This window comes from Glandiceps talaboti, chromosome 19 (genome assembly GCF_964340395.1).
Source record: "Glandiceps talaboti chromosome 19, keGlaTala1.1, whole genome shotgun sequence".
NCBI lineage: Eukaryota > Metazoa > Hemichordata > Enteropneusta > Spengelidae > Glandiceps > Glandiceps talaboti.
In genome coordinates, this window is record NC_135567.1 from 20899463 (window position 1) to 20924660 (window position 25198).

Below are 25198 nucleotides of genomic sequence, written 5' to 3' on the forward strand. Positions count from 1 at the left end.
ATCCGAAAACAGTGACATGAAAATATCCTGTATTTTATGATAACTGTAAACTGGGTTTTGGTTTGTATATTAGGTCAGAAAACATTTGAAAAAATGCTGTATTTTATGATAACTGTAAACTGAGTATGAACACAAATATAAGTACTTCTTCAATGAATATACATATTTTCACTGTTCAGCTATTATTTTTGTTTGTCAATGTTTATAGAACTGCATAGGATGTTCTCCTCTCTGTCTGTTCATACAATTCCACAAATCACCTCTAATACTTATAGTAAATGTCATTCCTATCAAGTCCGAGTTCACAACCTGTGATCTCACCTTTTACCACATACATGTACATAATATAGTCTGCCAAGGTTTTAGAACATACACATTATACACATGTTCATGAACACAGACTAAGAGTAAAAGACAGACCGACTAACCAACCGACTGACTGACCGACAGACACACAGACAGACAAACAGACAGACAGACAGACAGACAGTCAGACAGACACACAGACACACACACAGACACACACACACATATACACACAGACACACACACAGACATACACACACAGACACACATGCACACACACAGACAGACACACACACACAGACAGACCCACACACACACACACTGACACAGACACAGACACATGCGCATGCGCACACACACACACACACACTACATGTACATGTATGACAACAAACAGTGCAATACTTTTCCATAGCTCCATTTCTTATTCTAGATACAAGGCACTATACACACAAGTAAGCCAACTATCACTAACTACAGAGGTGTACATTTGAAGGGAGCAGCTGGCATGTTAACTAATCTTAGTTACATTCCTGACAAAGTAGTTGTGAAAGTAATCACAAATGAATCATACTGATTGCAAACTGCCTCTGAGGACATCTTACCCATGCTAATGAGGGGCAAAGGTCAACAAAGGTCTTTGAACCTTGACCTCCACCAGGCAATGGCCTGTATCCTTCCATGACTTTCTACAAGAAGAATGATATTCCCAGATGTCCGCACCATGTCCATATGGATACAAACCCTGTACTTCCCAACTTAAGCCTCCAACAAAAGCATTATACATACATGTATATCCTGGTTCTACACTATTAACCGTCAAAGGCAAACCCTGGCATTACTGCACAAGTGCCTACAACAACGTCATATACATGTACCATGGTACTCCTATACGAGCTGCACAAGTGTCCACAACAATGTCATATACATGTACCATGGTACTTCTATGCTAGCACCTCCAATACAATCGTTATATATTAAATTTACACGACATGTACCACTACTCTACATACATCGATGGTAAAGAACTCCAGCTTTGACACTATTAGAATTGAGTCTAAAACAGAATCAGGCCCTGAACATGTATTCCATATATTTCATGGATTTTGTATGCACTAATGACATGTAGCACTACTCTACATACACCAATGGTAACGAACTCAAGCTTTGACACTATTAGAATTGAGTCTAAAACAGAAATCAGGCCCTGAACATGTATTCCATATATTTCATGGATGTTTTATGCCCTAATGATGTGTATTTAATATATTTCATATGGTGTGGAAAACTGTGATTGTACTGCATTGAAGGCCTACTCATACAAAAATCAGGAAGTGAAACCGATAGCAAAGAGGAAGTGGTTATTCTTTACATACTTATTTGATCAGATTCAGTCAAATAATACTATATAATTACAACTCTATTCCCCTGACATGGTTTCCATACAGTTCAAACAATACTAATGTCTGCTAGTAAACACTGCACTACAAAATGTCAAATAAAATATGAACATATCAAATAAATACATGTATGTAAACAAAAAATACATTTTTGGTTTGGATAAAAGGCTGCTACAAATTTTTTTTAAAAAGTCTGAAAATCCTAAATATTTTATGGAAAATCACAATTTTGGGTCAAAATTTTGTCCAATAATTCTATCTGCCAGAAGAAAAAGTTGAAATGCTATATTTATAATTCAATGTGCCAAATCAAGTTTACAAATTTTCTACTCTGTTTTAAGATATTTGAAGGACTATAAGATATATTTGGGGACAAAATGTTTCAATCCAGTTTTGTCTTGAACTACTATGCATTAGTATGATACAATCTATGTTCAGATATATGAACAACACTTGTCAAAAAGTACAAGATTTAAACAATTAAGCACCATATTCTTTCAACAATTTTTTTGTGAAAAATTAACAGAGACTCAATATTTTGCTAAAAGATGAAAAAGTTGAACTATTGTCAAAAATTGTTATATTTCAACAAATTTTGTCACTAACTTTAATGTGCATCGATAAGTCTTAGTAACATACACTTGTATGCAAAAATTCAGATATCTGAACAGAAAACTGTTAGTCTGGTGACAAAAATTGGAAAATTTTCACCAATTTTTTTCATCAATATCATTAAGAGCAGACGACATTATTTTATTATCAACACATAGAATGTCTTATCATCAAACCACAGTGATGCAGAACTTCCTAGTCAAACATGGCTTCCAGGTTGTCTGACCTTGTTACTGCCAAGGGGCCTCAAAGGTCAGAGGTCATAGGTCATTCAACTAGGAGAGATTCAGTTATCACTTTTTAGAGTTTTATTGATGAGATAATGTCACGTTTCAGTAATTCTACAAGAGTATCTGACTTGTGATTTATGACCAGTTTGTCATTCACGTTCCAACAATTCTGCTCCGATATCTTGCTACATTTACGATTGCCGAGTCAATTCCATTCAAATATCTTGAAGATTAACGATAGTCAAGTCAATCTAGTGTTCGAGGCTACCAGTGCCAGCACATATGCACTATGTTTCTGATAACTGTCATTTTAGGAAAAAAATTCACAATTTTAGGTTCAAATTCCAAAACTCCTGGTCGTATATCTTGCTATATTAATGACTCCTGAGGTAATTTCATCCAAATATCTTCAAGATTAACGATAGCTAAGTCAATCCAGTATTTGAGAGTACGACATTTGCAGTACATTTTCAGTTGATTTTTCTGATGTGTCATTTTAGGTACAGAAAAATTGACACATTCCAAAAATTCTGCTCAGTTATCCTGCTACATTTTATGATTGCAGTCAATTCCAACTGACATTTTTTCAAGATTAACAATTTTCAAGTCAATCCTGCTTCCACGTGTACGACATAACAGTATGCAGTAGATTTTTATGATGAACCAAGAGTTGATTAGCAGTTATTTCTATAATTCTAAATTTGTCGTCTGCAACATACAACTCAAACAACTGGAACAGATTATTGTCTAAAACTCACAAATTTCTCAAAACTCAAAGTATATAGGAAATATTCAGTTGACATTGTAATATTTTATTAAACAATAATGAAAAACATACTTTTATTTCAGAATAATTCTAAAATTACATTTTACAACATTTCTAGTCATAGTATATAAGATAAATTTTGATAAATGAATCCAAAATGCATTTCTCTTACTTACACTGTAAGTCGTACACTCCTGGGGATGCTGACAAGATGTCTATCAAAATTTTGTCCAAAATTGCTCTTCAATTGTGAGCCTTGTACTTTCATTTTGTTTGTCATGAATTATACTCCACTTTTTTGCTAGTGTGTGTTGACTGCTTTATCAAGTCTATGAAACCAGAAGTCCATGAAAATTTATTCTCAAAATTCTAAACTTTGTCATTTGGGTTTCTGACTATAGAAAAAAATTATGCACAAAAGTTAAAACACAAATCTCAACCAAACCACAAATTGTTGAGAGATTGTCATCAAATAGAAGTATTTTTTAAGTTGATGCCTTACTTATCACTTAAATGACACTTTATTCAGACACTACAGAGTGAGATTTGAAGTCACGCCAAGACTCTTAACACACAAAAAAATCTTCCGTAAAATTAACACAAGAGTAACAACTCTCCAGCTGAGAAATATCATTAATTTATTTGACATGTAATAACTTTTGATAACTGGAAACTAATGATATATAATATTTATTTCTCACATTCAACCTAGATGACAATATCCAAATATTTTATGATCAAATTTCTTCCCACTGGAATAATATAAAATATTTATAAATTATACTTCCAACTTTATGATGGAAAATTTAGGTATACTAATCTGAGACTTACAGACAATTCTGAGTTAAAAAAAAAATCAAAATATGCAAGTCTAGATTCAAAATGCATCATATTAAAACTACATCACTTTTTTGTCTACTCTTTAAAAAAATCTGCCATTCAGTTAACTGCTACCACGGTAACTGCTACCACGGTAACTGACCTCTATAATTAGGACACATTAGTCCATTATGGAGATTTCATTTACATATTGATCTATAAATTGATGAGTTTAATTAATGCATCGCTAGTAATAATGTACGATCTAAATCCAAACTGTTAGTTAATTAAATGTGCTTGTAATTACTGAATACTTATGACATAAAATCAATGTACAGCTACTTCTGATATTTTATCAATAAATATCGCTAATTTACCCAAATAATTAATTCTACTTGGTTGACCACAAAGAGGTTATATAAATATTTACATTTACCTCAAGGAGATGAATTTCAAAACTGTGAAATGTGATTTTTTTTGCTTGCAAAACGTTATTTTTCATTTTCTTAGGCTAAAAAAGTCATTTTGGTTTCAAAAAATGTCCATTTATTTAAACCTGCAAGATGTGATTTGTTCATTTCCTTATACTAAAAAACTAAATTTGGTTTCAAAGAATATTATTTTTATTTTGTAGCCCGCAAAAAGTGATTTTTTCTTATTTTCTTTGGCTAAAACAAGTCATTTTGGTTTCAAAACTGTGATTTTTATTTAGCTAGCCTAAAATAAGGATTATAACACAAAACATTTATTCCTACAAAATCAAAATATGACTTTTATTTTTCTAGTCTGCAAAATATAATCTTTGTTTCCTTAGCCTATAAAAAATTATTAGTATTTTTTTAGCCTATAAAATGCAATTTCTATTTTTCTACCCTTCACAATTCAGTTTCTATTTTTCCTTGTAAAAACACACCAAATTTTAATATTTCCTGTGTCGTAAAGTTTTCCTTTGTAACCAAAGCTGAGCAAATTTTTATTTAGGTTGTTAAGTTCATGTGAGTTAAGATTTGTTTAATGTTACAGGCCTTTTATAGGTGTTTCCGTCTAAAATTTTGACAAATTTTGTGAGATTTTTTCCTCCTTCTCTACAAGGAGGAAACAAAACCATCGATATTATATTTCATTTTTTACTGAAAGCCAACTTTACTTTCTAAAGTTATTGACTAATCACTACACTGAATCTATAAGCCACCTCAGTATATATTCCTTTGGCATTTGCACTTCAGCACTCTCCTGTCAAAAATTATGACAAAAATTCCTGATTTTTCATGACTTTTTATACAACCAGACTTTTTTTCTGGATCCAAATTGTATAAAAAATAGTCCTTGATGATAATCTAGGTGAAAAACAATACATTTTCTTCAAATTTGCCATGCTGATTGACATTTTTTTTAAAAGTGCGTACGTACGCAGTCATACATACATCAGTTAGCCATTTAGTAATGAACTCGTCATATAAGAGAGAAATTCATAAGTTGATAGAGTTAATCATTGATTGTCGGTCGCATTTGACAGGAAATTAATAAACAGCATATCAAAAACCAAAATGGAGTTGTAATATCGTACACCTGTATTTCATACACCAACAAAACTTAATCATATTTTAAATTTTTATATGATTTGCATATCATTTTAGTGCGATTCAGTCACATTTTAGTTTAAAACAAGCCTACATTTGTTTAAAATGCTTGAAATGTTATGATTTTTGAATCAGCCAGCAAAAATCATTTATTTTCTCCTTCCCTTCATTCATCTACTTCCTCATTTCTAGCAGGTTTCAAAAAAAAAAATCCAAAGTTTCATTTCTGATCCAAAACATGAAATAAGAATTTGACAATTTAGACTGTACAAGAAATCATAATTCTGAGCAAAAAAACTGAAAATAAAGTCATGAAGTTAAACAAATGTCGTGCCATTCTTCAATCATTTTGAGAGGACATCGTTGAATACAGTTAAGTACATAAAAAATACAAAAAATAAAGTGGACATCCATTAGCATGCCTTTTAAAACTAGGGTAAGTACATAACGAAAGGCGGACATTTTTCTTCTTTTTTCCCTGTATTTTCTAATGTGCAAAGGGTATCACTTCTTTGGCGTTTACTTCCTGACCAAAATCTTATCAGCCATATTGCTCCAAAAGTAGCACAGAAATTATTACGACTTCAAATTCCAGTAAGATTTTGCAAAAAATTTCATCCTCAAATTTTATTTTAGAAAATTTGTGCATAAAGTGTTTGAACAAGTTTCCAATTAGAAGGGATAGTGAAGAAATAGGTGGATGTCGGAGGGACATGTATTTTTTTGTTTCGGCCCTTAGTATGTTTTCCCACCCCTGGGCCTCTTCCTACAGGATGTATTACATTGTCTACTGTAACTTCACACACTCTAACCATTATGGCTGTACACCATGATATAGAGCTGTCACTTCCATGCACTGGCTGATTAAGTATAATCACTACAGCCTTGAAAAGTGTCACTTTTTTCCCAAAAAACTGAATTTTTTCCCTAATTCTACTAAAATTTTAGATCAAATTGATAGTTATTATATTTGCAATTCTGATTCGTGTAAAATTTTGACAAAATTTGGCTAATTTGGTGAAGTTTTAAGCCTCTAAAGTCTGAGTTCCCATTGGTATCCTTCAAGAGACTAGGCAAATTGAGGAAATTTGATCTACATTCTACCTACCCCACTTCTGAGTAAGTAATATTCCATGGAACGTCCCGCTTCCAGCCATACCCCTTTCTTGGGATCTTCATCAGCAAGGAAGAGACCATACTCGTTTGCTGCAAATCAAAAATGGAAGAAAAAACAGGAAAGATTGAAAACAGCTCCATCTATTCACTTAGCAAGACTGCAGCAATGTGATCGGACGTGGTTTCACACACACAGTGCCATTTAAGTCTTGGCCTCAATTTCAGCTCATAAATATTCATGTTCATGAATATTTATGAGCCAATTACCATATTATGAGATGACATCACACACTCTCCCTGGATTCCTCTGTCGTGCAGGAAGTAGCCATCTATCATTCATTAGACTGTTTCAAAATATCTAACCAATAAGTGAACAACCGTGTACACATTCACAAAATGACACATTTCATATAGTATTTACAATTTTCTGACAAGTCTGTTAATTTTTAACTCATTTTCTATTATTCTTAACATATCTATAACAAATGTTTGTCAGATTATCTCAATTTTTGACAAATCTTGTCAGATTTTCTTAATTTTTGACATTTTCTATAATTTTTGACATTTTCTATTATTCTCAACATATCTCTGACAAGTTTTTGTCAGATTTTCTCATTTTTTTGACATTTTCTATTATTCTTAACATATCTGTGACAAATTTTGTCAGTTTTTCTCAATTTCTGACAAATTTGCTCAATTCTAGTCTTCAATTTTGTCAAATAATTCTTAGTGTACATTTTATGTTACATTTTGGAATTAAACATATATATCATCCTGTACAATCTGAACACAGAATCACAATATCAGTATACTCAATTTTTATTGTAAACTGTTTCAGTTAGAGAAACTACAGGAGTGAAATAAATCCTGACTTCAGCTGTTATAAACGAAACAATAAATACTAAATTCAACACTTTTCATAGTAATACAAATTTGAAGGAACAAACTTTACAAAGCAGAGAAATTTTAGTCTAACTGTTGTATTACGTAACTGTAAGAATAAGAACAGTAAAAGTACTATTAAATAGTTTGAAAATAAATATAATTCAATTCTGGAAGGCACAAATTAGAAGAGTTCAAATATGACCTTACGATTGTGTTTCCTTGTGTAAAGAACAGTGAACTTACATTTTTATATTCAAGCTAGGGAGTTACAGTTAGGGAAATGTATGGGAGAGGAAAAAAAATAGACTCCCTAGCATAACCATGATTTTTATTTCTGCAATGAACTGATATTGTTCTACACCAGACAAACAGTAAGTAAGATATCAACAAATTAATATTCACCTAGGGTGTGTTAGTAAAGGTAAAGGAAGATCAGACTCCCTAGCAAAACCTTCTTTATATCAGCCTGGGGTGGGGTGGGGGCACACAAAAAATACAAGTTGGGTAAAACAGGATTAACTGAGTTGATTCAGTCTGCATCACTTTCATTCATAAAGTTTTGAATTTTCATTCATTCATTCATTCATTCATTCATTCATTCATTCAATCAGTAATTCATTCATTCATTCATTCATTCATTTACTCACTCACTCACTCACTCACTCACTCATTTACTCATTCAGTCAATCAATCATTCAATCATTCATTTATTCATTCATTCATTCATTCAATCATTCATTTACTCATTCATTCATTCATTTCACTCAGTCGGTCAGTCAGTCAGTCAGTCAGTCAGTCAGTCAGTAAGGGAAGGATGGAGGGTACTAATGTTAGACTCCCTATCTTAAGCTAAATTCTAGTCTGTAGTAAATAAACCACTGTTCTACATGTGAGTAATGTTAGACTCCCTATCATAAGCTAATTTCTACAATCTGTAGTAAATAAACCACTGTTCTACATGTGAGTCTTCCTCAAGGCAAACACACATCACCATTATCAAATTCAGCATGGAATGTGATTTGTGATACATGTACATGTATGTGTGAATACAACAATACCTTAGTTCTGGTTAATAACACATCAATGATTTAATCTCACAGGATTTCATTGACAACGTTGTCATCTCATATTTACTTCTAATATTAAATGACCTTGACCCCCAAGGTTTAATCAAATTTATGAATAATCACACCATGTAATCTAATGAACCTGACAAGTTTGTCCTCACTGGGATTTCACAGCCCTAAATTAGCCATGGTACATTGGTATACGACAACCTTCTAAACACCATATCTACACTCATACATTTATATAGTGACGGTAGTCTGTGGGACAAATGTAAATCGATAGAAAATTGTAGTTGAAACTGTTCACTTCACTAAATCTGACTATTACAGGGCTTGACATTAGCAATATCAGTTCACAGCTTGAAATTGAGAGACTAGAAGTAGTCTAGGAGTTTCAAACACCATATCTACACTCATACATTTATATAGTGATGGTGGTGGTAGTCTGTGGGACAAATGTAAATCAATAGAATATTGTAGTTGAAAAGTTCACTTGCCTAAATCTGACTAACAGGGCTTGACATTAGCAATATCAGTTCACAGAACCCAATCCATAAGTCCCCGTCCCGGACTTCGTCCGGCGGGGACTAAAAATCCAAAATAAATACCAAATTCTCATCCATATGGCCACTTTAAATACTGTATTTCCAACAGAGTGAAAACTCAGGTTGTGTTATGTACACGCCAATACAGTAAGTACTTCAATAATGTATATAATATTTTTAGTACCACGGTATCTAGTGTTGAGATATAATGGATGAATTCAGATACAAATCACTATGGTAATGATAACACTATATCCATAGCTGTGATAGACAATGTATTAACCTTTGACCCCACCAAGTCTGCCAACCATCCTTCACTTTCTATGTTACATGTACTATGAATACCACCAACACGTTTTTTACATGTACATGATTCTTCTACTACACTGTGAATGTCCACAACTATTCACTAACCTGTAGTCTTATCCCTTCAACACCATATCACACTGTCTCTCTATATATCTGTATCGATCGATCTATGTATATCTATCTATCTATCTATCTATCTATCTATCTATATCCATCCATCCCTCCTTTCATCCCTCCCTCCATTTGTCCGTCCTGTCTGTGTGGCTCTTTCTGTCTTCCGTATTTATGTTTTTCTCCCTCTTTATGCCGGTCTCTCTGTTTCTCTCTCCATCTACCTGTCTCTCTCAATCTGTGTCTCTCTCTCTCTGTGTCTCTCTGTCTCTCTCTGTCTCTGTCTGTCTCTCTCTCGCTCTCAATCTGCATCTCTGTCTCTCTCTCAATCTGCGTCTGTCTGTCTCTCTCTCTCTCTCTCTCTCTCTCTCTCTCAATCTGCGTCTGTCTCTCTCTCTCTCTCTCTCTCTCTCTCTCTCTCTCTCTCGATCTGCGTCTGTCTCTCTCTCTCTCTCTCTCTCTCTCTCTCTCTCTCTCTCTCTCTCAATCTGCGTCTCTGTCTCTCTCAATCTGCATCTCTGTCTCTGTCTGTCTGTCTCTGAGACTCTCTCTCTATCTCCCTCCCTTTGTCTGCCTACTTCATTCTATCTGCACTTACTCAAGTCAAATGAAACGTTTACAACTTTTACTGCTTTACAAGTCATTTCTATCCTGACTGCACTTCAGCTACAAATCCATCGCGTAAAAAACGGAACTACATTTCAGAATCAATTGTGTTTTCTGCCAGTCATGAGAAATGATTTACAGTTGCATATCACAAATACTATCACAGTATTGGATGTAACATTAGTGATCAAGTGAAAAACTTATTGATAAAGTCTTTTCAATTATTGTCAGGACAGAACAAGATCTAGTCCATCTATATGCTAATCTACATGCACTATCTCAGTTTCCAATTGGTCCAATGGGACATTTAAGTTAAAATGTTGCAAAGTTACCACTAATTTGCATGCAATCTTGGCACATTATCAAGATCGTAGTGAATAAATGACTCTATAAGTACATTGTGAGGTTACTTGTTACTTTTCAATTGTGCAAGTTTTATGTCATCAAGTCTTTGAAGAGCCCTCATTCAAAACCTATTTATCTCTTTATTTTGGTTTAACCCTATTGGATTCAAAGATCAGGCTAAACCAAAACACTGAGAAAAGGGGTGAAAGACTTATTTGAAACCTTAAACAAGAATACCATTCCAGGAAATAGAGACATTTTTAAAAATTAGTGGTTCTGGAAAGTCATTTCATGATTTTGTATCACCTACAATTACTTGCAATTTAAAAAAAAAACATCAAGTTGATCTTGTGCCTTTATACAGGGTGTCTTTGCTTTGCTACTCCCATGATGCAATAGTCCATAACAAAGATACTCTATACAGGCACAGTATCAACTTGATATTTCTCTGAAATTGCAAGTAATTGTAGATGATGTAACATCATAAAATGACTTTCTAGGAACCTATAGTTAATGAAAATGTCTCTATTTCCTGGAGTGGCATTCTCCTTAGGCGTTATCTTCTTCAAAAAGGTACAAATTATAATCCTGTACAGTTGCTGTTCAATATTACACTTGGCACAATCAAACAGAAAGTTGCATTCTGGACTCAATACTTCTCTTGCAGAGCCAAACAGGAAGTGACTCTGGATGAAAGTGAGGCTGTTGACCTACTTGATTTGTCTGTGACCAAATATGGAAATTGCAGCTGTCTTTTGTCATCTTGAAATGTATTCATTCATATTTTGTGAAGAAATCTATACATTATATATGTGAATAAACGAAACACATCTGGTCATGCAGTAGTTTTTGAGGTATCAAGTGAACAAACAGACAGACAGACAGACAGACACACACAGGCACACACACAGAGAGACAGACACACACACAGACACATACACACACAAACACAGACAGACAGACAGACAGACAGACAGACAGACAGACACAGACAGACAGACAGACAGACAGACAGACAGACAGACAGACAGACAGACAGACAGACAGACAGACAGACAGACAGACAGACAGAAGTATAACATAACCTCCCCTTACAGGAGGTAAAAACAATTCATTTGGCCATGCATATGACACTTAACTTTAACAACTTCATAACAGTTTAAATGAGAACACTTTTAAAGTTACTTACGTTGTCCACCATTGGCTTCTTGTACTCGTTCACGTATTATACGACATGCATCATAAACGATCGTTGATGGTTCAAACTGCATCGTCTTGATGAGATCTGACCCCACCACGCTGATTTTCAACGACAGCGCTGCCATGGTTGCGTCTTTGTCTTCTGAGAGTTGTTGTTGCTGTAGCAGTTAAACTGGGTTGGTGCTCAAACAAAAAAATGAAATCTGAAAATAATAAAAAAAAAGACGAATTCTTTAGTAATTATATCTAACAAAACAGTTTCATAAAATGTTCCACTTATAGTCAGTGCAGCTTTAAGATCTGAAACAACAAATTCTAAAAGTGAAAGTATGGTTCTACATGTATGTAATCACTATATACCACTAAGCATAGATCTAAGGTTAGTAAATCTCTATATACCACTAAGTATAGATCTAAGGTTAGTAAATCTCTATATACCACTAAGTATAGATCTAAGGTTAGTAAATCTCTATATACCACTAAGTATAGATCTAAGGTTAGTAAATCTCTATATACCACTAAGTATAGATCTAAGGTTAGTAAATCTCTATATACCACTAAGTATAGATCTAAGGTTAGTAAATCTCTACATTGTATATACCACTAAGTATAGATCTAAGGTTAGTAAATCTCTATATACCACTAAGTATAGATCTAAGGTTAGTAAATCTCTATATACCACTAAGTATAGATCTAAGGTTAGTAAATCTCTATATACCACTAAGTATAGATCTAAGGTTAGTAAATCTCTACATACCACTAAGTATAGATCTAAGGTTAGTAAATCTCTATATACCACTAAGTATAGATCTAAGGTTAGTAAATCTCTACATTGTATATACCACTAAGTATAGATCTAAGGTTAGTAAATCTCTACATTGTATATACCACTAAGTATAGATCTAAGGTTAGTAAATCTCTACATTGTATATACCACTAAGTATAGATCTAAGGTTAGTAAATCTCTATTTTGTAATAACTGTCAGCAATCCACTTTGTTCTAGGGAAAGGTCTACATTTTGTTAAGAGTTTAAAAGGGGTGTATAGTCTTGTTACTCCACACACCTGATCACAATAAAGTACGATGTGTGTACCTAGTGGTAGCACATCTAACTGCAATGTTATTTTTTTGTGTCACACACACACAGTAGGATTTAGAAGGATTAACAATTGGAAAGTAAACAATTGAAGCTATTAAAATAATCTAGTCAATATATAAAAGATTTTCAGCAGAAGCCATGCTTATCACTTTTCAATGTGACAAGGTAAAAGGATCATGTTGTCTGTGTTATGTCTCTGATATTGTGCTATCAAAATCACTGATTTCCATTTTCCACCTTCATATGCTGATAAATTTCCCCACCAAATACCATGTAGTGCAATCAGTCTGGCACTTTTTGACTTTAAAATTTAAGTAAGTTATTCACACACACACACACACACACACACACACACACACACACACACACACACACACACACACACACACACACACACACACACAGACAGACACAGACGCACAGACACAGACACACACACACATAGACACACACATACACACACACACACACACATAGACACACAGACACTGATACGCACTACTAGACTACACTGTACATTTGTACCTCAGTGTTCATGATGCTGCCAAGCAATCACTGATAAAGCTAGCACACGGAACGTTACTCATACATAATAAGAACCCTTGGTTGTAGTACCAGAACGTATTATTACTACACCTCACTGTTCAGTTTTGCTAAATAAAATTGTTGCGGCTACAGTTACTGTGCCATGGAGTAGTTTTTGTATTTATTCAGATGTCTTAGCTTAGTACTTAGTTATCTATTTACTAACCACTTATACTTATGACACTGTAAGATACGTTATGACTTTAGTCAATTTACCTTTAGTTCTATTACATGTCTGTATGACATCCCCACCAGTGTTTTTTGTTAAGGGTAGTAAGTAGGTGTTCTCCAGCAATTTTACCAAGGTTCTAAAACCTTAGTAACTCACTGAATGTATAGGAAACTAAATTTTACCAGCTTTCCCCCTCTCTGTTACCAGGGTTCTAAAACCTTAGTAAAAACACTGAATGTATAGGAAACTGTAAATTTTACCAGCTTTCCCCTCTCTGTTACCAAGGTTCTAAAACCTTAGTAAAAACACTGAATGTATAGGAAACTGAATTTTACCAGATTTCCCCGTCTCTGTTACCAGGGTTCTAAAACCTTAGTAAAAACACTGAATGTATAGGAAACTGAATTTTACCAGATTTCCCCGTCTCTGTTACCATGCAGGGTTCTAAAACCTTAGTAACTGACTGAATGTATAGGAAACTGTAAATTTTACCAGCTTTCCCTCTCTCTGTTACCAGGGTTCTAAAACCTCAGTAACTCACTGAATGTATAGGAAACTACACCACATTTTACCAGCTTTCCCCCTCTCTGTTACCAAGGTTTTAAAACCTTAGCAAAGACATGCACACACAGGAAATCATTTTAATAACTTAAATAAGTCCAGACCAAAATTGATTTTTTACTACCTTTAAATGCGTAGATTGTTTATTCAGCTATTGACTCTATGCTATACTACACTGTACATACACTTGTATGTTGGGTTGTACTTGCATGTCCAAGTGACATCTATCAATTCTAATATTTCAACTCTACTGACGGCATTTAATGTAATTATTCACAGTAATGCTACTGATGCTGACAAATAACTTTGTCACATTTTGCCTAAAACAACCAAATTACATTTTAATGTGTCGTTTTTCATCTTATTAATTTCAAAATAAAACTACTCTCCAGTTTGTTTGATATTTTTATCCTGTCCAGATGATGATCACTTCACATAATGCTTCATGTTATTACTTCAGATATAAAATACACCTTGGGGACAATTTTCCCTCAAAATCAAAGTTCTTCAATTCTTACAAAACTTGTCACATGAAAGCTTGTTCCTGGTGGTCCTTTCAAAATAACAGAAGAGTTTTGGCAAAATTGGCTAGATTTCGAAATTCCATTACCATCATTTTGATGGGCAAATGCTTATAAATGACAAGGGAACTCAGGTACCAGTAGATTTTACCTACTTACCACCCTTAACAAACACTCTGGTAGGGGACCCTGGTAAAATGATGGGGGGGGGGGGGGGGGGGAGAGACTTAGGTAGATTTTATCTACTTACCACACCCCTAACAAAAACAGATAGGGAACACTGAAAAAAATGATGGGGGGGGGGGGGGGAACTCAGGTAATTTTAATTGTACCTACTTATCGTCCTTAACAAAAACATTGGTTGGTAACCCTGGTAAAATGACAGGGGGGAACTCAGGTAGATTTTACCTACTTACTGTCATCACAAAAATACTGCGACAAATATGTAAAGCTGTGAAACATATTGGCCATTCAACCCATTTTGTGTCCAATTACTACAACAAATGATTTTGATGCAGTCATTTTCCTAATTTGACATTGAGTATGAAAGATTACCTCTGATGACGACTACTTCAAAGTAAGTGTAAAAGTTGACTGACACTATCGCTGTTTTTCTGTTCATTTTCAGGTTTGTAAATTCTGACTCACACTATCACAATTTTCTGGTTCCATTGTTTTCAATCAACACTGTGTATAATATAATTCTGACACCTATCTGACTGGGTTAGTCATATAAAAACGATACCTTTTCGTTAAATATCTACAGTTCATCAGTGGTTGACATTGTGGTCATCCATTTTCATATTCTTTCATTATGGAAATATCACAACTTTTCACTTTCGGCAGACTACAACCATCGCATCTAAAAATTGGTTGGCTACAAATTTTGAATCTAAACATAATAATTCTATGTTCTATGCAGCCAAGTTCAATAGTAGAGAATGACATATTTAATAACTTGAATTTTTAACCAGTTTCACACTTCAACAGACTGTAATTCATAATCTTCTTAATGATTCATAATTTTTCACTTTTGGTCAACAACACAGCAGAGTACAAGAACAAGGATCCACCAGTGCTTGTACTCTTTCTTGAAATACAATTCTCAATTTTTCACTTTCCTAGCAGAGTACATCAAAATTTGCATTCAATATATCGCATGTTTGCAAATGACACTTGACTTCCCATTGAACACATTTAATACATACTCTGACAGCACTGACGATCTAAAGAACTGGTTGTGAACAGAGCTGTTAAATTTGTGAATACAAAACAAAACCCCATGCCAAAGCCAATCATACAACACTTTTATAATCCAATCAAAGTTTGCTACTCAATTGACTGACCAATTATGTACGCCGATGAATAATGATAACAACGACTACACCAGTTGGCAAATTATTTGTTACAAATAAAGAATGAAAAGAGTTGAGGGATAGATTCACATAATTATACACTCGGGGGCTGTCAGCTCGCATGACGTGAGTTAGAGAAATGCTACAATGTAGGTTAACTATGAATAGAAACCACTGTTTGACACCAAATAAAGATACATTCATAGGAATTCTATAGCTAAAAGTAACCAAGTTATAATATGTGACAAGTTTTTGTTACATTGTAGCAATACAATGTTATAATATGTGACAAGTTTTTGTTACATTGTAGCAATACAATGTTCTATATTTTGTGACAGATAAAGCAAAATGATACAATGTTGTTTGTTTGTAATTCAATTATATGTATATAATGAATGCAGCAATGGAACCAAATACATACATGACTAACACGCATTGAAACCGTTGTACTTTTCTCAAATGTCAAAATAACTTCCTCAGTTCTCAAGCATAGGACATCGATTCATGTATATAGTTAGTCCCCCAAAACCTCTAAAAGTCTATAAAAGCACAAGTTTGAAACCAACTCTACACGTATACATTTGCCAATTTGATCAGTCTTACTACATGTAGACATACATGTAGAATTTGATGTAGGATATATACTTTGATATATATATATATATATATATATATATATATATATATATATAACTCGGTGAGTATCAATCTGCTAAGACAGTGCTCTATACCACAGTGGCAGAGCGCAATAGTTTTGGTAGTACTGGAACTCTTTCTTGGTTGTAACTCGGAGTTTCACACATAGTGCGATCAGCAGACAATGTTGCCTGATGATCGCACAATGCGTGACACTCCGAGTTACAACCAAGAAAGAGTTCCAATACTACCAAAACTATATATATATATATATGTACGTATACGTAACAGTCATATCGTTATCCAAGATATACACAAGACATAATTTCGTCAACCGCTATGATAAATCATTAGTATTCAGTCTTTGTATGTATTGTGTAGCACCCACTAGATATAAGTAACAATTAAAGAAACCAATCAAAAATAGCTTTTAAGAGATTACGTATAACTTATCCTATAGAGTGGTAGACAATACTATCAAATCTCAAACTGAACTTATTAACTGGGCATGTCAATATATCTAACCCGTGGAGTCGATTCCTCCTAGTCAATCTCATCAACATTGTTACATACATACACAGATTGTTGTCAATTTTATCGCCATGACGCAATCACAAATCTGACTAAATCCAGGCTTTTATCGATATTTTCTAATCATGCCGCAAGGTTAACTCATTTTAGATACGTTTTTTTCAGTGCAAATTCGATATTATTCCCCCATATTTTCTTAAATCAGTTAAGCCAAATATGAGTGACCTAAGGGGCCTTGTCACTATGAGTCGATACACAAGTCCAAAAAGTCTCTCTCTCTCTCTCTCTCTCTCTCTCTCTCTCTCTCTCTCTCTCTCTCTCTCTCTCTCTCTCTCTCTCTCTCTCTCTCTCTCTCTCTCTCTCTCTCTCTCTCTCTCTCTCTCTCTCTCTCTCTCTCTCTCTCTCTCTCTCTCTCTCAAATACACACAATATTAATGCATTGTCATGGTAACAAGTATCTTAATTTCTGAACTCTCCTGTCTACAGAATGTGTAGAGTACTACAAACACAACTTGTCAAATAATTACATTACATTGATTAGTTACCATGGAAACTGTTTGATTAAGGTGGCCCAACACAATGAGTACCCTTAATGCAATTGCTCTGGTCATTGAGTTTTTCCATTAAACAATGATTATTCCAAACATGATCAATTTTACAATTACAGCTAAATAATCAGGTTTCCATGGTAACGTCATTCACCTCCTTGTGATGGTGGTTCTTTGGTAAGACTCTGTACATGTAGCAGTTGTACAGGTAGATGTTGAACACTTAATGAATTATTTCAGTGTATTCAGTAAACATTGACAAACACACAGTCCGTTTTTGAAGAGATGTAAGCACTGCTACTTGTGACTAAAATAGGTCTAAATATACAAAATAAAGACTACAGGTATGATTCATCCTATTCCACTGAATATCAGGTGCTATGAACTACATTGTAAGTGACACGTTCCTATTGTATTTGAAATGCAATGTGATGGTTATGAAATCTTGATAAAATGCAATTGTAACTATACTGTCAAATCCCATACCATATACTGGTGTGTGTGTGTGTGTGTGTGTGTGTGTGTGTGTGTGTGTGTGTGTGTGTGTGTGTGTGTGTGTGTGTGTGTGTGTTTGTGTGTGTGTGTGTGTATGTATGTGTGTGTATGTATGTATGTACATTGTATGTATGTATGCATGCATGTATGTATTTGTATGTACATGTATGTATGTATGTATGTATGTATGTATGTATGTATGTATGTATGTATGTATGTATGTATGCATGCATGCATGCATGTATGTATGTATGTATGCATGTATGTATGTATGTATGTATGTATGCATGCATGCATGTATTGCATGTATGTATGTATGTATGTATGTATGTGTGTATGTATGTATGTATGTATGTATGTATGTATGTATGTATGTATGTATGTATGTATGTATGTATGTATGTATGTAGGACGGTATCACTACAGAATCCATTTCCAGTTTGCTAGCACAGCCAGTGTTAGCTTGATGTGACCACTGGACCATGTGGACTGGCCTAATATTGATGCAATTGTATCAAGAGGTGTGACACGCCTAACTTTGTTCATTTCCCATCATGCCTCATCGTAAAGCATAGCAGACTTCTTCCAAACCATAACTCTATTTTAGTTTGGTAACACATAACAGGATTGCTGTGAATGGGATTACTGAGTGCCAAGGAATTAGAAACGATACATGTATATGTGGTAGCTAAGATAAAATCTGACTTGCCTTGTTTGCCTCATTACCTAAGTTGCCCTTGTTCTCTGATAAATTTTCTTCTCATGTGGAGAACAAAATTTACCATTATTCTTTCCAAATTGGTTTCATTTAAGAAATTTGACGAATTGACAAAAGTGTGAACCTTATCAGTAAATATCACAATAATACTTTCGGAAAGGTACATGTCTCAATGAGACATTTTGTCAACTCTGTACATTATAAAGTACGTACATCATACAGTGGCAAAGAGGAGAAAAACTTTGACTTTTATCACACAATTCAAACTGTGTAATCAAAATTAGAATCAGGAAACAGTTTTGGAAACAATGGCACAATTAGTCGGTACAAAAATTGACAGAGAAAAGGAGAATTCCATGATATATCCACAGTGGAAGTAATTAATTCTCACTCTGAAGGCTTCCTAATACTAACATTGAAAGATGTTTATCAGCAGCGCCTGTGGGGTGCTGTTATATTGTATCAAAATGTGACAATCAAGCTGTAGGTTTGTTACATTGTATCAAAATATGACAATCAAGCTGCAGGTTTGTTACATTGTATCAAATACATAACCTATCAATCTGCATATTTGTTACATTGTATCAAAATGTGATAATCAAGTTGCACATTTGTTACATTGTATCAAAGATGTGACCATCAAGCTGCAGGTTTGTTCCAATGTATCAAAATGTAACCATCAATCTACCCAGTTTGTTACATTGTATCAAAATGTTGTCATTACCTGATTTCATTACAATGTATCAAACTGTGACAATCCACTCCCTGGATTGTTACACTGTAACAAATGTGACTGATCAATCTTTGGGACTTGTTACATTGTATCAAAACCTATTTGTCAACCTATATCTTCTGCAACACTGTATCTAAATGTGTTCATCAACCTGCAAACCCGCGACTTGTCACAGGTTAATCCGTGATAGTGCTCGCTTCTACATATCATTACTCCAGACTCTCAATTCCTGCCTTCCAGCAAACTTCCACTTAACAGACCAAATCACCTATTGAAATTCCATTCTGCTGTTCATTGTAATTCCATTAACCTCTCCTGCACCTAACACTTTCTCAAGAAAAATAAATTTGACAAAACTACTGATTTTATCTTTAATTTTAAACTTTCGCAAACCTTCACCTGTTTTTGGACTAAAATCACACATGAACATCTTCTTAATAAGTGTTCATGAACAAAAAATAATCAAATACTTGAAAATTCATAAAATTGGAGTCCTTTTACGAAAAAGACATTTTGCAATATACTGTGATTCCATTAAGAGGTTTTGAATTACCCATCATAAACACGCCCCTAACAATTAGATCATGTGACCAATTAGATCATGTGACCAATTATAGCACAACTCTTGAACAACTCATTGTCAGCATAACCACAAGCGTTTATTACTCCTTTATGCTTCTGATGGCCACAGACAATACAGTGTTTTAGTTATAACCAACGTGAGTCGGTTTTTTTATCTGTCTGTCAATAATTACACAATATTGTCTAAATATGGTATTATACTGAAATCACTGAAATCACATTCATGTGTCAATACTTGTACAATTTTCTTATCGCTCTTTACAATTTTCTGGTTGCTCTCTTCCTGGTGTTTGCACACACCAAGGGTTACCTTTCATATCTGTGCAAATAACCCCTTTCATCAGCATCTCAGCATTAGTCCCAGCTACAGTGAATTCAGACTAAATAAACCAAGTTGTCCTCAATTCAAATTTAATTATTTCTATTCTGAAAGTAAATTCCCACAGATTGGTCAAACAGTCAACAAAGTTTGGTCACAAAAGTCCAACACGTAGTCACTTTAGTAGAACTTTTTAACAACATTTCTTTCAAATAAAATATTTTCTTTTCTTAGACTACGGTACTAATAGCATAGCTTGGTCCACAAACGTTTAAAATAAAGAAGATTTGTAAATACATGAATACTGACAATTTTATCAAATGCGATTCTGATACTACTAAGGTACATATATATCTTCTTTATTACCTACTAAAGACAAAATAAATAATACATTTTTTTTTGAGGTAGGTAAAAGGAGACCAGAAAATAGCTACTTGCTAATCAAGTCTGTCTCCTTAAAGTATAAAAGTATAAACTGAGCAACTCAATTCAACATCATTCTTACACTTGGTTTTACTAAGCTATCTGTAAAGTGTTTTACATTCATTATGAATTACTCTTTCCAAAGTTTTCAAACCATACACTGTAGTATTAATTTTATACTTGGTTTTAGCTATCTGTAAAGTGTTTAAATTACATTATGAATTATTCTTTCAAACCATAGTATTGTAACACAAACAGAATTATGATGTTCGTCTACATACATGTACCTGCTTTCTCAATTAAATTTTATATTCTATTTTTAGATGAAGCTTGTCAGTGAAGCCTGCAGCACCTCAGCCGATTTCCCTACTTCATTATAGCCTCAACAAAACACTGCTAATATTTACACAATCTGTTTTTTCTTCAACATGTTCAATATTATTACCATCAAAACACCTTCAATTGAGAAACAGGCAAGGAATCTTCCTTTATCTTAGTTTCCATCAATGCATGTCCATGGTTTCAACTCTTCAAACAACCCTCCAGATATTTTAGTAAAAGCATCTTTTAGAACGTTCAAGGAAACAAAAGGAAAGCCAGGAGCCAAATTGTTGAATTAGCTATACGGAACATTTGTAAAATTGAAAGCGTGATTCAGAACAGAATACAGAAAACATGGAATGTAAATGATTGGCGATATTTTGACTTCAAAAATCAAATGAAATTAAGAGGGTTGAAACCATTTGTAAAATTGAATGCTTGATTCAGAACAGAATACAGAAAACATGGAATGTAAAGGATTGGCGATATTTTGACTTCATAAATCAGATGAAATTAAGAGGGTTGAAACCATGTAATATTTGTAAAATTGAATGCATGATTCAGAACAGAATACAGAAAACATGGAATGTAAAGGATTGGCGATATTTTGACTTCAAAAATCAAATGAAATTAAGAGGGTTGAAACCATGTAATATTTGTAAAATTGAATGCATGATTCAGAACAGAATACAGAAAACATGGAATATAAATGATTGGCGATATTTTGACTTCAAAAATCAAATGAAATTAAGAGGGTTGAAGCCATGTAACATTTGTAAAATTAAATGCATGATTCAAAACAGAATACAGAAAACATGGAATGTAAATGATTGGTGATATTTTGACTTCAAAAATCAAATGAAATTAAGAGGGTTGAAGCCATGTAAAATTTAGATTTCTGTCTTTGTGTTGATGTTTGAATTACCATCTAGCACACAATTCAAGGGCAATCGAAATCTCAGTACCTGAAACAGAATTTATCACATGCTAGAGGGTCAAATAGAACAAGAAGGTCGACTTATTCTCATGTGTGCCTGTATACAGTATAGTAATGCATGTACGTGCGGGGAGTGGAAGTTATGGTGTCTAAGAAGAAATCAAACGTTCATTATTTTTATGATACACCTAGGCAATAAAATTCTATTTCAGGTACATTTGTATCGACAATTCTGTTTCAGGTATCGAGAATCGTGTTAATAAATGGTTTTCATACAATGTATGCATAAATTAAATTACCACTATTCATGGTTTATGGAGTTTTGCATTTTCATACCGTGTATTACCTGAAGACAATCATTATTTTAGTATAAAGTGTGTAAATAAGTACAAATGTAGCAATGTTGCAACTAAGCTTCACTTTCAATTGTCAATTGTCAATTTTTACATTTCTTAGTATAGTTTAGTGTTCTATAACCTTCTTGTTTAGCTGAGAAAACAAAACTGATTCAACATACATATGCAAATTAGCTAATTATTATTCATAATCAACAGCAATGGTGTATTTCCATCCAGTGCAGAACATAATTTTTACATTTCTCAGTATAGTTCACAGTGTTCTATAACCTTCTTGTTTAGCTGAGAAAATAAAACTGAATCAACAAAACTGGAGCGCACTCACCACTGAATTGCCCATTGATTGATTGACTTCTCTAAACAAATGATTTGATTGGGTAATGTAACTCCATAGCAACTTGATTATAACTCAAAGCCACAAATTAGGTTTTTCTGATTCTAAACACTACTTTGTTAACCATTATATTGGCAGCAATCACGTCTAGCTTTATTCATAATATAGTTATTATTAGTTGCCGCAATCACAGCTAGTCTTACTCACAATGGAGTTATTATTATCTAAACGTCCTTTAGATCAATTATACCATGCTGTTGACCTTAACTACACATGTACAGACAGTTATCTCTTTATCTTCAAACTTTTTTCCATAAATATATCTTCCTGTGAGTTCATCTACCTAATCTTTCCAAAGGTATGCAGTATTCATATTTTCCAATTATATGCATTCATAATTTCAATCACTAAAATATAAAACATGTTCAGCGTTTATTAACTACGTGTATGTAGCAGTGAGTTCGTTGACTCTATCAATGATGTTATGATGTTTGGAGACAGTTTTATGATACGTTAAGATTGTACAACTACACTCTATATTTGTATCCTAAGATCACCCCATACACCCACATCTTGTAAACCACCCTCAGAACACCCCCCCCCCCCCATTACATCAACATTTTGTAAACCACCCTCAGAACAACACCCCCACTAAATCAACATCTTGTAAACCATCCTCAGAACAACACCCCCGCTACATCCACATCAAACCACTCTCAGAACAACCCCCAATACACCCCCCCCCACTACATCAACATCTTGTAAACTACCCTCAGAACACCCCCCCCCCCCATTACATCAACATTTTGTAAACCACCCTCAGAACAACACCCCCACTAAATCAACATCTTGTAAACCACCCTCAGAACAACACCCCCGCTACATCCACATCAAACCACTCTCAGAACAACCCCCAATACATCCCACCCCCACACCAGTTCATCCACATCTTGTAAACCACCCTCAGAACAACACCCCCGCTACGCTTGAAAACCCACATATTTCAGAGAGCTTTTTCATCTCCTTTCTAACTCTAAGCGCCACTGAACATTGTTTTCTTTGGATATTTGGCGCTATATAAATTTATTAGATAGATAGATAGATAGACATCCACATCTTGTAAACCACCCTCAGAACACCCCCCCCCACTACAGCCACATCTTGTAAACCACCCTCAGAACATCCTTCTAAACAAGTTACATAACAACCCATCACATACCCCTAAGATGAAACCCTACAACTCTGTGTAAAATATCATCTTGTACATTTATATGTACATGTATGTAGCTTCACAATTACCTTTACACACACGTTACAGAAACCCCTACTACCCAAACTTTAGGTTGTATTAAACTCAGAACAATGCACAGTACGGACACTCAAATACTTTACAACTATACACATTTATTTATTTATTTATTTATTTATTTATTCAGGTAAACAAACGGGCATAAAGCCCATTTATAGGCACCTTTAGAAACAAATAAGGAAAGACAAGCACTAAAAAGATAAAACAAGGGGTAGCAATAACAGAAAGAAGTGACACATACATGTACCCTTAAAGTTAAAGCAAAACAACCTCTACAACACAGTAAGTTTTTATACTACATCACAACCTTAACAAATACTCCAAAAATCAACCACTAAAAGTCAGTGATCATACATCCATCAGGGACAGAGATTGTAGCACCTTCCGAACAATGTACAATACACTCCAACACTGTATAAGTATATGTACTCTCAGAGCAAAAAGCAAAGGGCCCCAACAACATAGTAATACATCACAGCCCATCAAATACCCCAAACATCAACCACTAAAAGTCAGTGAACGTAGCATCAGGGACGGATTGTAGCAGCTTTAGAACAATACACAATATATTCCAACACTGTACAAGTATATACATGTGTGCCCTCAAAGCAAAAAGAAAAGGAACCCCAACAACACAGTATAAATACATCACAACCCATCAAATACCCCAAAGATCAACCACTGAAAGTCAGTGAACGTAGCATCAGTGTAAAACGTTAATGAACACAGAATAAGTAATACAGTATTACCTGTGTTAATCAATGG

General features: G+C 34.2%; 1 protein-coding gene across 5 annotated transcripts in view; it reads right to left on the reverse strand.

Annotated features, from left to right (window-relative positions):
* LOC144449898 (talin-1-like) overlaps window positions 1-25198 on the reverse strand; it is a 209060-nt gene that overhangs the window by 128003 nt on the left and 55859 nt on the right. For all 5 annotated transcript variants that reach the window (XM_078140446.1, XM_078140447.1, XM_078140443.1 and 2 more), the window contains exons 3-4: window positions 11887-12100; window positions 6822-6919 (exon numbers count right to left, since the gene is read on the reverse strand). In XM_078140446.1, coding sequence (XP_077996572.1) covers window positions 6822-6919; window positions 11887-12022 — 234 coding nt within the window. In that variant the 5' untranslated portion in view covers window positions 12023-12100. The remainder of the gene's footprint in view (window positions 1-6821; window positions 6920-11886; window positions 12101-25198) is intronic.